At 32.3% G+C, this 14,127-nt stretch overlaps 1 protein-coding gene across 1 annotated transcript; it reads right to left on the reverse strand.

The window, feature by feature from the left end:
- Nucleotides 1-808: 808 nt before the first annotated feature.
- Nucleotides 809-3,284, reverse strand: LOC130744815 (subtilisin-like protease SBT3). The gene has a single exon (XM_057596965.1). The coding sequence runs from the start codon at nucleotides 3,068-3,070 to the stop codon at nucleotides 809-811; it is 2,262 nt and encodes a 753-aa protein (XP_057452948.1). The 5' UTR covers nucleotides 3,071-3,284.
- Between the last annotated feature and the right edge of the window lie 10,843 nt (nucleotides 3,285-14,127).

Here is a 14,127-nt window from a genome sequence, read left to right on the forward strand (position 1 = left end):
ATGGGTTTCCTTGTGCTGTGCTTCTTGGAGATCGGAGCGGTGGAGCAGAGGAAGCGTGTGTGAGACGCTAAGGGTGGGTCAGGTTCAATTTTGTTTACACAGTGCTGACTATCATCAAATTCTCAACCGATTCTCGAACATTTTACGGTAAGCTGGAAGTTTCAATCTCAATATCAATCTGTGCTATGTTCCCCCCTCGTGATTGATACATGTTCCTGCTTGGATAGGATGATTTGATGATTTCAATACTAGTTGGGACTGGGATCTGCTGTTAGAAACCTGTTTTGCTCCTATCATTAGCATTCATATGGTATATAAAACTATATATTCTGGATGCCTATATTCATATATCATCTTCACTTTAATTATCTGAGTTTTTGTTTTCTACTTAGATATATTTTCTGGTTTTTAATTACAAAGTTTCTTTGATCTATCCTCAAATCTAGTGTTGATGCTATCTGATCTGTTTAAAGTTATATATTTGTTATTCAGTATGTCTTCCATTTGTTTATTTCTTCATTATGCATGCTACATCAGTTACACTTGTTTATGTTAGTGGAGATAATTAGTGTTTAGTGGAGTGTTTAAGCGACTAGTTTTGTGACTCTTTGAGATTGTAATTATGCGATGCAGAAATTAACAGAGAGAAATACAAAAGAAGTTAGCCGCTGAACACTTCTAAAATACCACAAGCATGTAAGTTTTGATAGAAATGACTATTATTTGCGATAGAAAAATTGGGTTTTTAACCATATATTTTGTTTACTTTGTGCACATGGAAAACACTTCTCTGTCATAATACACAAATCTAGGATTCTAATTTGAGGGTGGTTGCCACAATAGGGCTCCTAACCACATGCTTCATGTCCCTCCAAGTGAGATACCCAAAAGCTACTTCATTCTCCCTTGTCATTCTTGCGTCCTCGATCCTCAACTTGTAGCTTAGCTTCTCGTTCTTCTCTTTGAACACCAACTTGTTGGGGATGACACTAACACGGAATCCTTTGATGGGAGTCACTCTAGCAACATAAGTTGTCTGTCCCACCCCAACATTGGTCACTGTTCTCTGAAATTCTTGCACCCTCCTAGAAGAAGAATCATTGGCATGGAAATAAGCAATGAAAGAAGGGTAGTTAAGATCCAAGGAAGGGCTGGAACAATTAAAGGAGGAGAATCTCGTGATGGCCGTGATGTTCTTTTGGGTGAAGTTCAATGCACAGAGAAGATTCACATAATCTTGCACACCAGCATCATAAACAAGTCCCGGAAAAAGGGCTCTGTTGGGGTTGACATGGCCCGCTCCCAAGGCCAGAGGAGTAGCCCTTTTGTAACCTTCGCCAACGTCTTTGATAAATCTCCCGGTGTTGTCGAATATGTCCGAGGTTGTCATGATGGCTGACCGAATAGCAGCCGGGCTCCAATCAGGACGTGCTCCTTTTAAAAGAGCTCCCACACCGGCAATGTGAGGGCATGCCATGGATGTGCCACTTACGATATTGAAGCTGTTGAAGAGAGTAACGTTGCCATAGTTATCCACATCCACTTGAAGCTTTTCAGGCCAAGCAGCTAAGATTAATGTTCCAGGAGCAGTGATGTCAGGTTTCAACACAAATGGACAGGTCTTAGATGGCCCTCTGGAACTGTAACTGTCTACACTCGGTGCAGGTTTAGTGCCTAAAGCTGTTGTCTTAAAAGACATGCTTGCTGTTGAATCAGAGTTCTTTTTTATGTAAGCTTTGACAATATCCCCATTCATTGAATCAATGATGATGGAAGGAAACATATGCCCAAATGAACTATCAGAGTCGTTTGATATGAAAACTGCCCCAACAGCTTCTGCCTCTTGAATTAAAATTGATGAATAAATAAAATTTTCACATACCACAATCTTGCCCTTCGCTTTGGTGGTCAGTTCAGTGTCATTGTTACACAGACCCATAAAAGTAATTGGAAAATGGGAAGAAGAGAAGTTTCCCAGATAAACAGACAAACCAGTGATTGAGACTCCATTGCCAAGTTTAAGAGTGCCGCGTAATTCTCGATCCAATGTGCCAGCAGCCACAGTTGTCACCCATGGGGTTCCGTTATGCAGGGGTTTGTCAGGCCCATCGTTCCCTGCTGATGTAGACACAAAAATGCCTTTCTCCATGGCAGCAAATGTGGCTAATGCAACAGGGTCTTCGTATAGAGGTACATTGTCATAGCCAAGTGATAATGAAAGAACATCTACACCATCTGATATTGCGCTGTCAATTGCAGCTATTACATCTGATGCCACAGCGTGGTCATACCACACGGCCTTATACATGGCTACCCTGGCTCGTGGAGCTACTCCTGTTGCTGATCCGGGGGCATAGCCAAAGAAAGATACACCGTCAACTCGGCTCCCAGCAGCGGTGCTTGAAGTGTGAGTTCCGTGACCATCTGTATCATCTCGGGCTGAGTTTACAATGGTGATGTTGGGGTTTTCAGCACGATACCCTTTGTTAAAGAACCGAGCTCCAATGAGTTTCTTGTTGCATAACGATGAGTTGAATCCGATGCTGTTTACACATTGGCCTTTCCATCGTGAAGGAATTTCTGTCATCCCATCATCTTTAAAGCTTTTACTTTCTGGCCAAAGTCCAGTGTCCACCACACCAATGATAACATCTTGGCCAAACTTAGCGGCAGGCCATGCACCGGTTCGATGATTGAGTCCGAGGAATTGGGGTGAGTGTGTTGTGTCGAGCTTAATAGGTAAATCGGGCATGGATGAAATGTATCCTGCAGAGGATTTGAGAGCTTCAAGTTCCGCAAGTGATAAACTTGCACTGAAACCATTCATGACATTGGTGTATGTGTAAATTAGCCTAGAAGAGGCAGAGTTCAAATTATTAGTATCAAGATCTGTATTGTCCAAAGCGGAGGAAAGAGTGGACAGGTACCAACTATGATAGTTGGTGAATGGTTTAGGCATGGCTGATAAGTCCATGTGGATGATATAATTATCAGACTTAGCCAGTGAGGAAACCAGGTGAAGAATTGTGACATAGGAGAACCATAGACAATAACAAATGGTGGAAGCCATGGTTGAATGGTGTTTCAAATGAGGATGGCTATAAAGCACAAATGTATAAACAGGGTGATAAACTGAGAACCGAGAGAGCTATTCAAGATCTATACCTGACTCAATTTTCTTCAACCTCTGGATATACACATCTCTGGGAGATTAGCTGTTCCAACAAGAGTTTAGTCCTCTTGAATGTGAATTTAGAGAGCAAACGTGTATGCAGTACAAAATAAAATGGTTTCACAAAGTTTTTTTTTTTCATTTAATATTAATAAAAAATAGATAAATGGATGTATTTAGAATGTTATTATTTTATTTTATTATTAGATACTTAATTTAGTGACTATTTTTGGTAACATAATTAAGTGGCTCATAAAAAACAATCTCTTTTTGTGACTAATTAAAAACAATCTTAAAATACTAAATATGATATTATGTGTAAATTAAAATTTTTTTGAAGGTAAATTAACATTAAAATCATTTCTAAAATGCATATAAACTCTTATGTAATTTAATTTATTTTTTATCATTTAATTAAATAATTTTTTTAAAAGAAATTAAATAAATTGTTGATTGAAAAGTAAAATTGAATCCGAAAACGATTAAATAATTATTATATAAGCTGTATCCACATTCTTGAGGTTTTTTTTCTTTTGTGCTTTTTTTTGTTACAAGGGAAAATTTTCTTTTGTACTTTTACAATCTTTTGACTTTAACTTTTCTTACAAAAATATGAAGAAAAAAATTAATAAATAATTACTTAAAAGAATAAATTTCTTTGAATAATATTATTTTAAGATTATCATTAAAACGTTCTTATTATCATGATAAAAAAACGACATCTGTTTCCCTAGAAAAGATAAAATAGGTTTACCAAAAAAAAAAGATAAAATAGAAATAGAAAGATAATAAATAATTTTAAAACATTAATTTCATAATCCTTTCAATTATTTTGAAAAAGAAATGCGGAAGACTTTTTAGTTTTGTTTTCTTTTTAAAGAGGAAACATTCATTTGAATCATGGAAAAGTTGACCCGACGCAATCAAAAGACATGAAGGATTCAATAAAATTAATTATTCTTCATTAATATTGAATGGTTAAATTAGTGATAATTTTTTTCTGGAAGTTAAATTAGTGTTAATTGCTTATAATTAAAAAAGATTTAGTTGATATTATTTTTGTGGAAAATGATTTTCGGACTCGGAACAGTTTTGACTTTTGACATCTTTCGCATATACAGATTTTAAAGTGGTTTTTTACCTCTACAAAAGTACAAATTGTGAAGCCTTAAAAAAAACATAAAACATGAGATTGTATAAATTTCACGTTGTTTTCAATTTTTTATACATGAAATTTATTGGGACTTTCAACCCCCAAAAATTGTGTTTCATTTTATTTTATTTACTTCACGGTTTTTTTGGTACATTTACTTTACCGCTTGTAGGGGTTAAAAATGCCACAAATGGTTTTTTTGCTACCACAAACAGTACATACATGAGTGAACTAAAAGAATTAAATTCGTGAAAAAAAATATAAAGAATTAAGGAAGTGTGTACTGCAAACAAATTTTACACATCCATCTAATTAAAATCCGGTACATAAAGAAATATATATTTGTTTTAATTAAAAATTAAAACGAAGTTATTATTATTCCTTAATTAAAAATTAAGGAAATGTACTGTAAAACTATTTTATACTAATAGTGCATATCCATTAAATTCTACCGATTTAATTTGTATGCACCAAAAGTGTAAAGTGTTTTACACATGCGTTTTTCTATTCCACATTTTTTAATATCTCCCTAGCTTTTTTATATAAGAATCATAGCACTTTTCTGTCGGGCATCTGATATCTCTTTAGATCTCAAGATCTCATTGGACAACTTAGTGAGTCAACTCATACCTTAGTTTGTTACACATTTGCAAACCTCAATAAGGATATCATCAAGACCCATTGTGTTACCATTATTCGTGTACTTAAGAGCTTTATGAACTTCTCCGACTTAAATTCTACTTTAATAAGTCATGTTTCGCTTATCCTCTCTTACTTCTAAGCTTTCCATATTAAGGATTGACCCTTGGCCATCATTGAAGAGTTTCTTAAAATAAATCTTTTGTCTCCTTAATATCTTGACCTATAATCAGAACCCTTCCATCAGTCCCCGTAGGATAGGTCAAGTGGTAGGAGTTGGGGACATATATATGGGTTTGGTAGAGAGAGGTCTAGGGGTCAATTTTCAGCGAATATAATTTATCTTTCTAATGTACCAAAAAAAATTATGAGCTAAAGAATGCAAGACTCAGATCAACATCAATGATAAAAAGTTGAAGAATGTTAGCAACACGTACTTTAACATATTCTTTTTAACATTCTTTTATTGATTAGTTGAAATTCACTAAGATGCTATTAAATTGGAAGTGGATCCTGTATGAATTTCAACCAATTGATCAATAATTTTTTTTAGTAACATGGAGGGGCATGACCCCGGAAGTGAAACAACGCTAAACAACAGGAGCGTGAAGGGGGGATAAGGCCTCTTAGCGTCCTGATACAAAAGATGACGACATTCTGCTAACGGAAGCTGCAACATCTGAATTCTAAACCCAAAGACATGAGCAGTATTCGCTACAGAATTGACCTCTCTGCGAGTATGATGAAACCGAACCACCACTAAACGCGAGATTACACAGTGGATAGCCGGAACCAACTCCAAGTAAGGATTAATCAGTAACTTTTTTTGAAAATGAGTTTTACTCGCATTTTTCTAAAAATTTAATCAATTGATTCAACTTTTTTTGTCATTATATATTGGTGCTTGCTGTGGTACCTTTGTGGTACCCGCAATTTTTTTTGGGTGTGATACCCACATTAGGTGATTCAGTAGACTAATGATATGTTGTAATTAAATTTATAATTCTCAATGTTATAATTCTAGTCCCAATAGTAATCTAATTCATTGGGCAACTCAACTGTTCCCCGACGACCTTTGTTGATGTCCACCACGACCTTACAGAGGTTGCAGTGAATCTCGACCTTAACATTGAGTCTGAGCGACATGATTTTGATCAAGTGAGAGGCTTAACACCCATCTAATCGACGTCATTAATCTTAAGGTACATTATTGAAAAAATACAATTGCTAACTCATGTGATACATAAGTCTTTATACCTTGACCTGAAGTAAGGTACCACAGCAAGCACCAATATATAAGGTGAATTCTTATATATTTTATATCATATATAAATGATGCAAATGTTTAATAAAATTTTAAAAAGAGTAAAATCATTTTTATCTAATTTAACATAAAACAATCAACGCCAACACTCTTGAAAACAATAAAGTTTTTTATATATAACTAGTACTTTTTACCCGTGCACGCACGAGGACATTCTTTATTATTCTTTATTGTGTTTTTTATGTTTTTTTAATTATTTATTCATATGAAAAGGAGAAAAAAACAATATTTTTTTGGTGACAATTAGGTTTTTTTAAGTGTTAATTTATGTTTTTAAAATTGATTTTTTTTGTCGTAGATTTTCTTATGAGTGTACTTGTATTTTTTATTTGTGTTGTTTGTCCTTGTTAATCTAATTGATGTTTTGGATTTATTCTTTTGATATAACAATTTTATTGTACTTTACAGATAGAAGTGATATTTTTTTGTAAGATCTTATTTAATATTAAGTTTGTCTTTTTGAGGTTTATAACTCATGAAATAAATAATAATAAATTTATTAATAATAATTTGAAGTTTATAGTATAAGTTCATAGAATGACAATAATAAAGGAAGATCAAGAGGAAGGGTTAGGGGAGTTTTTTATTGAATGACCTTAACTTTTAAGGTTTTTTATTTATAATAATTATTAGTTGATTAATATTTCAACAAATCTAAACTTGTCTTATGAAATTCCCTATATATATTTTTTTAGTGATATCATATTTAATATTAATTTTGTCCAATGACATTCCATAACTCAAATGAATTAAATAATAATAAATTCATGAAAATAAATTTGAGGTTAATAGTAGAAAGTTATTAGACTAACATTGATGAAGGAAGTAAAGAGATAGAGATGGTTTTCCTTTCCTCTTGCATCACATGTCCCGACACTGTGCTCTTCTCTTCACCCTCTCCTCAACCTTAGCAGTCGCTACTTCCTTCTCTCTTCTTCTCAACGCAACCGCCACTTTCCACCCACCACGCTCCTCTTCTCTCCACTCAAGCTGCCACCTCCCCCTCTCTCTGCTCGTTGTTGTTACCTCCTCCTCTTTATCCTCGAGCGGCCACCACCTCCTCCCGTGCTCGCCCGCGACCGCCACCTCCTCCTCTGCTCGCGCGCAGACACCAGATGGAACTGGCAATGACCCAAACGCCCAGTTCTGCTTCTGATCTGACGGAGTAAGTGCCTACAACCTTAGCTGACCACGACGGGGAGTCGTCCAAAGGAGTTTCCCCTCAGATCTATCGCCCACCGCCCCTACGACCATCTCCCATTCCCGATCTATTCATCGCCACCGCGCTGCTTTGCGGCTGCGCCGCCACCACCATCTCGTTCCTCTGACTTCCGAGCACCACCGCCATTCTCTTTCCCAGCACCAAGGCTGGTCTCGATTTGATTCATCATGCATCTGTCCCTGGTTTCTTTTTTCCTCTCTTTATTATTCTCACTCTCATAAAGATCAAACTCACAAAAAGTTTGGTTTCTGTTTGAAAAGTGTTTACTTTTCTTGAATTTGATCATGTCTGTTGTAGGGTAGTTCATGAGTCAAATGATGAGTTTCTGGCCTTTGATTTCTTCTGTTGCAGGGTAGTTCATGAGTCAAATTTGACGGAAAATTACACTTAAAACGGGTGTTTGAATTCAAGGTTCCAGGTCTGGGTTTGTAGGGGTTGTTGATGACGATGGATGAAGACATGAATTGATGTAGATGATGATGTTGGGAGATGATGATGAATTGATCAAGATGATGAATTGTTTAATGGGTGAGAACACCGGGTGTTTTATGGATCAAGATGTTGGGAGATGATGATGAATTGATCAAGATGTTGGGAGATGATGATGAATTGTTCAAGATGATGAATTAATCAAGATGTTGGGAGATGATGATGAATTGATAAATATGATGAATTGTTTAATGGATGAAAATTACACTTAAAACGGGTGTTTTAATTACTGAATTTTTTTATTTAATTTGTTTTATTTTTTATTTTCATTTTTTATTTTTTATTTATTTGATGAGGAATCTAAATAAGAATATTCCGTTTAAAATTGAACGGAAGCTAACGGCAGACCTGATTTTCACAAATTGAAACAAAGGGGACTAAAATTGCGCAATTAGAACAAAGGGGATTAAAATTACACAAAGGTCAACACATCAGGGATCAAAAGTGCAATTAAGCCTATATTAAATTGTACAAAATTATATTTTGCTTTAGGAATAGTGTCACGTGTAGCCTCTTCAATTCTTGTGATGCTCATTCAAGTAATCATGTATTTGTGCTTTGTGACTCTATATTTTCTAGCAGGTGCTTGAACCATTAACTTATGAATCGCATAAACTTGTCTTGCACATAGTGCGTCACTAAACTGTGGCATTTAAAAAACTACAATTTTAAAAATTCACTTTGCTATGGTAACAATAAATAGTTTGAATTAGGTACCATGAAAGTGGGGATAACAAAGAAATTGAATACATTTTCAACGGTTAAGAGAAATCAAGTTGAAGATTATCATGAAATAAAAATCATGTTAGAACACATGTTAACATTCTAGGTTAGCACATCAATAGTTAGTCGTTGGATATATGTACCCGGAAAAATGTCTTGAAGCTTGAGCCTTTGAAAAAATAAAAACAAATGCTTCAACAAAATTTATGTGAAGTGCACATGTTGAATGAGTATTAACACTTATTAATTTATATAGTTGTAGAGAAAATGGTTAGTGATAGTCTTTGTTTTCTTTTTGATAAGATCTTATTTAGCATTAAGCGTACTTTTTTGAATTTCATAACTCATATAAAATAAATAATAATAAATTGATTTAAAGTAATTTTTAATTAATAGTAGATGTCTAGAATGACATTGATGAAGGAAGTTTAAGAGGAAGTGATAGTGGAGTTTTTTTTATTGGGTGACCTTTAACTTTTAAGGATTATTATTAATATTAATTATTAGTTGATTAATACTTCAACAAAACTAAACTCTTCAACAAACATACACTAATAATATGTGTCTTATAGAATTCATAACTAATATCATATTTAATATTAATTTTGATCTATGACATTCCATAACTCATAAATTAAATAATAATAAATTCATTTAAAATAATTTTGAGCTTAATAGTAGAAACTTATATACTAACATTGATGGAGGAAATTGAAGGGAAATATCGAACGGCTGAGATTAAAAGTTTGCTGTATATTGAAAGGTTCTGAAAAATCACATATGAAATAATATGCATAATTGCTTAAAAGCTCATAGATAAAAATAAATATATGAAACATTGTTTATTGATTGACTATTTTATCCTCGAGGTTACTAAACTTCTCAATATATAAGTAAATATAAATATGTTTTTGAATTTCATAACTCAAATGAAATAAATAATAATAAATTTATTTATTTCAATTAATAGCACGTAGAAGTCTATAGAATGACATTGATGAAGGAAGTTCAAGAGGGAGGGATATGGAAGTTTTTTATTATTTAGTGACCTTTAACATTTTAGGTTTATTATTAATATTAAATATTAATTGATTAATACTTCAAGAAACCTAAACTAATGATATGTGTCTTATGAAATTCATAACTAATATCATATTTGATATTAATGTTGACCTAAGACATTCCATAACTCATATAAATTAAATAATAATAAATTGATTTAAAATAATTTTGATCTTAATAGTAGAAAATTATATACTAATTGATGGAGGAAGTTCAAGGGGAATATCGAACGACTGAGATTTAAAGTCTGCTGAATATCGAACGGGTTCAAAAAAATTACATATAAAATAATATTTATAATTAATTACTCAAAACCTTAGGTAAAAACAACTATATGGAACTTTTTTTAAAAAATTAAGGATTTACTTCCAATAGAAAAATAAAAAAAGAAGAAACAAAACTCTCCAAATAGAGTTGATAGATAAAAGGAATAAGAAGGAAAAACAAAACCGAAAACTGAAAAAATAGTGTAAAATTAGTGACCACATTCATAGTGTAAATATCACCTAAAAATGACATAAATTTAATGAAACTTAAGGTAGACGATGAAGATGAAAACACCATACCAAGTTGTAAAATAAAATAAAGGTGACTCTCATTTAGTCGACTAAGTTTATAATGAAACAATAAAAATTACGAAAAATGCAAGAAACTTACATGTTTTCAAGATGTAACATTGGAAGAATGGAAAACAACAATGGGAAAATCTAAAAAACAGAAACAAATTGAAACTAAATCAATGAAATATAAAAGAGAAAAAGAGGCTTCATTGTAACATATTAGAAGAAAAGATTATCATTTGGTCAACTAAGTTGATAATAAATTAATCAAAAAAATAAAAGCAAGAAACTTACATTGGTTGAAGATTAAACTGTAAAATAATGGAAGCAAACATCATAAAATTGTGCAAGAAAAATAATGAAACATAATTAGAAATAACCAAGGAGATGACCTTAATATTTATGGAGAAAAATATTTTTGAAATGAAATAGAAGTTACAAACAGATCATAATAATATTGATAATCAACATCAAAGAACAAAACATGCATAAATTATAAAAGTAAAATAAAATTTGTAACTTTCATCTATTGAATAAGCGATAACAACGTGCATATTGCGAATAAAGACTGAATCTTACAGGAGTGGGAGATGAAGAATGAGAAGAAAGAATGAGAAAAAAAAAAGATCGTTTGGGAAGAACCTAACATGAGAGCAAAATCTGAAGAAGAAGAAATGGAGAAATCAGCACAAATAAATCAAAAGGATAAATAAGGCGAAAAAAGAAGAGCTCTTACCGGATGGAAGATGATGATGGAGAAAAACGTCAATGCTTGAGAATGAAAAGTCATGAAGAAGAAGTGATTGGTGGAGAAGAAAAGACATAGAAGAAAATTTTCTAACTTGATGGAAGATCTTCTTGTGCTGGAATGATGCTGTTGGAGAATCCAAATCGAAGAGATATAACCTGCACATGAATGGATATGCTCAAGGTCAAAATGAGAGAGATGAAAATAAGTTGAAAGGGAAATGGAAAAATGTTTTATATATAGGAGAAGAAGGAAGAAACTCTTGGTGACTTTGTAACCATAATCCATAATCAGGAGTTACAAAAGCAACAAATAAAACGGCTAAGAATATGAAAAGGTTGTACAAAGGGTTTCATAAGAAAATGATCAACGGTTAGGGTTGGAAGCAATGAATGGTCAGGATTGATTTCATATTGAATTACTTACAAATTTACGTATATGACCATGGAAAAATTTCCACCCATGTGTATTAAAGTATTAAATTACAGTTTTACCCCAAAGGTTGCAAAAACTCTCCCTTTATATATAGTATAGATAGATAGATAGATAAAGAACTTAAGAACATGGTAAATATTTACCATTCTTTTAAACTACACGGTATAAATTGTATTTTATATTACTTGATTACTTCGTAATTATTTTACTATTTCCTTTTTCAAATTAAAAAATGTCTTCGTTTAACACACACAAGTCCGGCACACGCCATAGCTAAGTATTCGGGGCTCGTTTGGTGGTCAGGATAGGATATGATAGGATATGATATGTGAACAAGATATCAACAGGATAGGATAAAAGCAGGATAGACTCTTATCATATCCTGTGTTTGAGGTGCACATGATAAGGACAGGATATGATAAGGAAAAATGTATCAGATTTATATTTGAATAAAAAATACATTTAAAATTCATCATTATATTAAATTTAATTTCTTTACATTTTCATGAATGAGTCTATATTTTAAAATAAATAAAATTAATATAAATTTTATTAATTAGCCTATTTTATTGTTTTGAAGATACCCTATATTTTAAATAAAATTATGTAGTTAACCGATTGGTTTTCACTTAGTTGTGACACGTGATAATTAACAATGAAAGTTAACTAAATTAAGAATATTATTATTTCAAAAGTACTTTATATTTGAATTATAAATTATTATATATAGATAAGTAGTTTTAAATAATAGGAGATGAAAATAAAAAATTAATCTATTACTATTAAAAAATCAATATTTGTAATCAATGTTTTTGTGACACGTGATAAACAATAAAAATTAACTAAATTAAAAATATTATTATTTAAAAAATACTTTATATTTAAATTATTATATAAGTAGATAAATAATTTTTAAATAATAGGAGATGAAAATACTAAATTAGTCTATTATTATTAATAAATCAATATTTGTAAGTGAGTAGTCTATTTTACTATTTATGAATAATAATTGTATTTATTTTTTATTTTAGTTAAATTAATATTTTTATATTTATTAATTAATATTATTATAAATTATAAATTATATAATATTAAAATAAATTAATTTGGAGTTAGGATACTGAAAGAAAATATATAACTGGTATCCTATCCTGCTCTATCCTAGCTCCCCCCTCAGGATAACTTTTACACATGATTGACAGGATAGGATAGGAGACAGGACAGTGTTATCATATCCTGCTGGCGCAACAAACAGCAGATAACAACAGGATATGATTATTATCATGTCCTATCCTATTCTGTCATGGTCACCAAACGGGCCCTCAGGGTCTTTGGGTGATATGTTTGGGTTGAGAATTATCCTATATGTTTTAACTCTTGTATCCGGTTAGATATTTCACATTTCATTTTCAATGATAAATCTTCTTTCCATAAAAAAAAATTTCAATTTCAGGAAATGTTGATAGTAATTACACATTCTTAAAAATAATAAAATGTGTAAGTACTAAGTAGTACTATAAAATGCACCGTTTTGTCACTTTTTGGGAAAGAGATGATCTCTGTAATTTTCTACTCCCGTTGCTTAAAAGCTTCCTCCATCGATCACCTCTCACCTCTCCTCGCCGTTCGGGCGTCGCCGGAGCGTGGTCAGCTTCCACATCGGCACCTACTCTCCGCCGCTAACCACCATATCGGTAACCCTAACTCAGTCGCGGCTTGATCTTCAACGAGTTCCGATCCTACAACTCTTATTTCAACCATATTGTCAATGGTGCGATTACTTCTTCCAACCATTCTTCAATTTCTGGCAGTGTTCGTACTAATTTGCTCTTTGCTTCCTATCTGTTTTGATTTTGCGATTATGGTGTGTGTTTAATTGCTTAAGGTGATTCTTGCTATGTGCTTAGGCTTTGTTTGGGAAAACAACTTAATTAAGCGTTTACGATCATAAGCGCTATGACATAAATTAAAAATAAGTTATATATAAGCATAAGCTATCCTGAGTAGCTTATGAAAGTAAGCTGAAAACAACTTATGGTAGGTTATACCATAAGCTGTTTGGATAAGCTCTCTCAAACACTTACGCAAGCGTTTATGCTATCAGATAAGCTGAAATAAACTCTTCCAAACGGGACCTTAGTTGCATAAGGTGACACATCTCTCTTAGTTGCTTATACTTTTATATTTTTTTGTTTAGTAGAATGTTGGTTTATTTTTTAAGTTTGATTTTAGAATCTTGTGGTGATTTTGTATCTTATGTATCATTTAAGCACCAGGAGATAATTGCATGTTATTTTATCTAAAATTAGGATTATTGTAAGGAACATTTGTCAATACTATTCCTAAGTTCAAGCCTAAATAATAACCTTGATGATTTAACTAGTTTCATTTGTCAATACATGACTTTGAGCTATTGTGTCAATTACGACTACATTAGTTCTATTGATAATCAAAAAGATGTGACAGCCACTTTCACTTCAATTCCAGTCATTTTGAGTTGAATGCGAATCAATTTAACATAATGGTTACTATTATGAGTTGGGAGAAATGACTATTATTTGCTATAGAAAAAATGGTTTTAAAACCATTTATTTTTTACT

Source organism: Lotus japonicus, chromosome 3, assembly GCF_012489685.1.
Source record: "Lotus japonicus ecotype B-129 chromosome 3, LjGifu_v1.2".
Lineage (NCBI taxonomy): Eukaryota > Viridiplantae > Streptophyta > Magnoliopsida > Fabales > Fabaceae > Lotus > Lotus japonicus.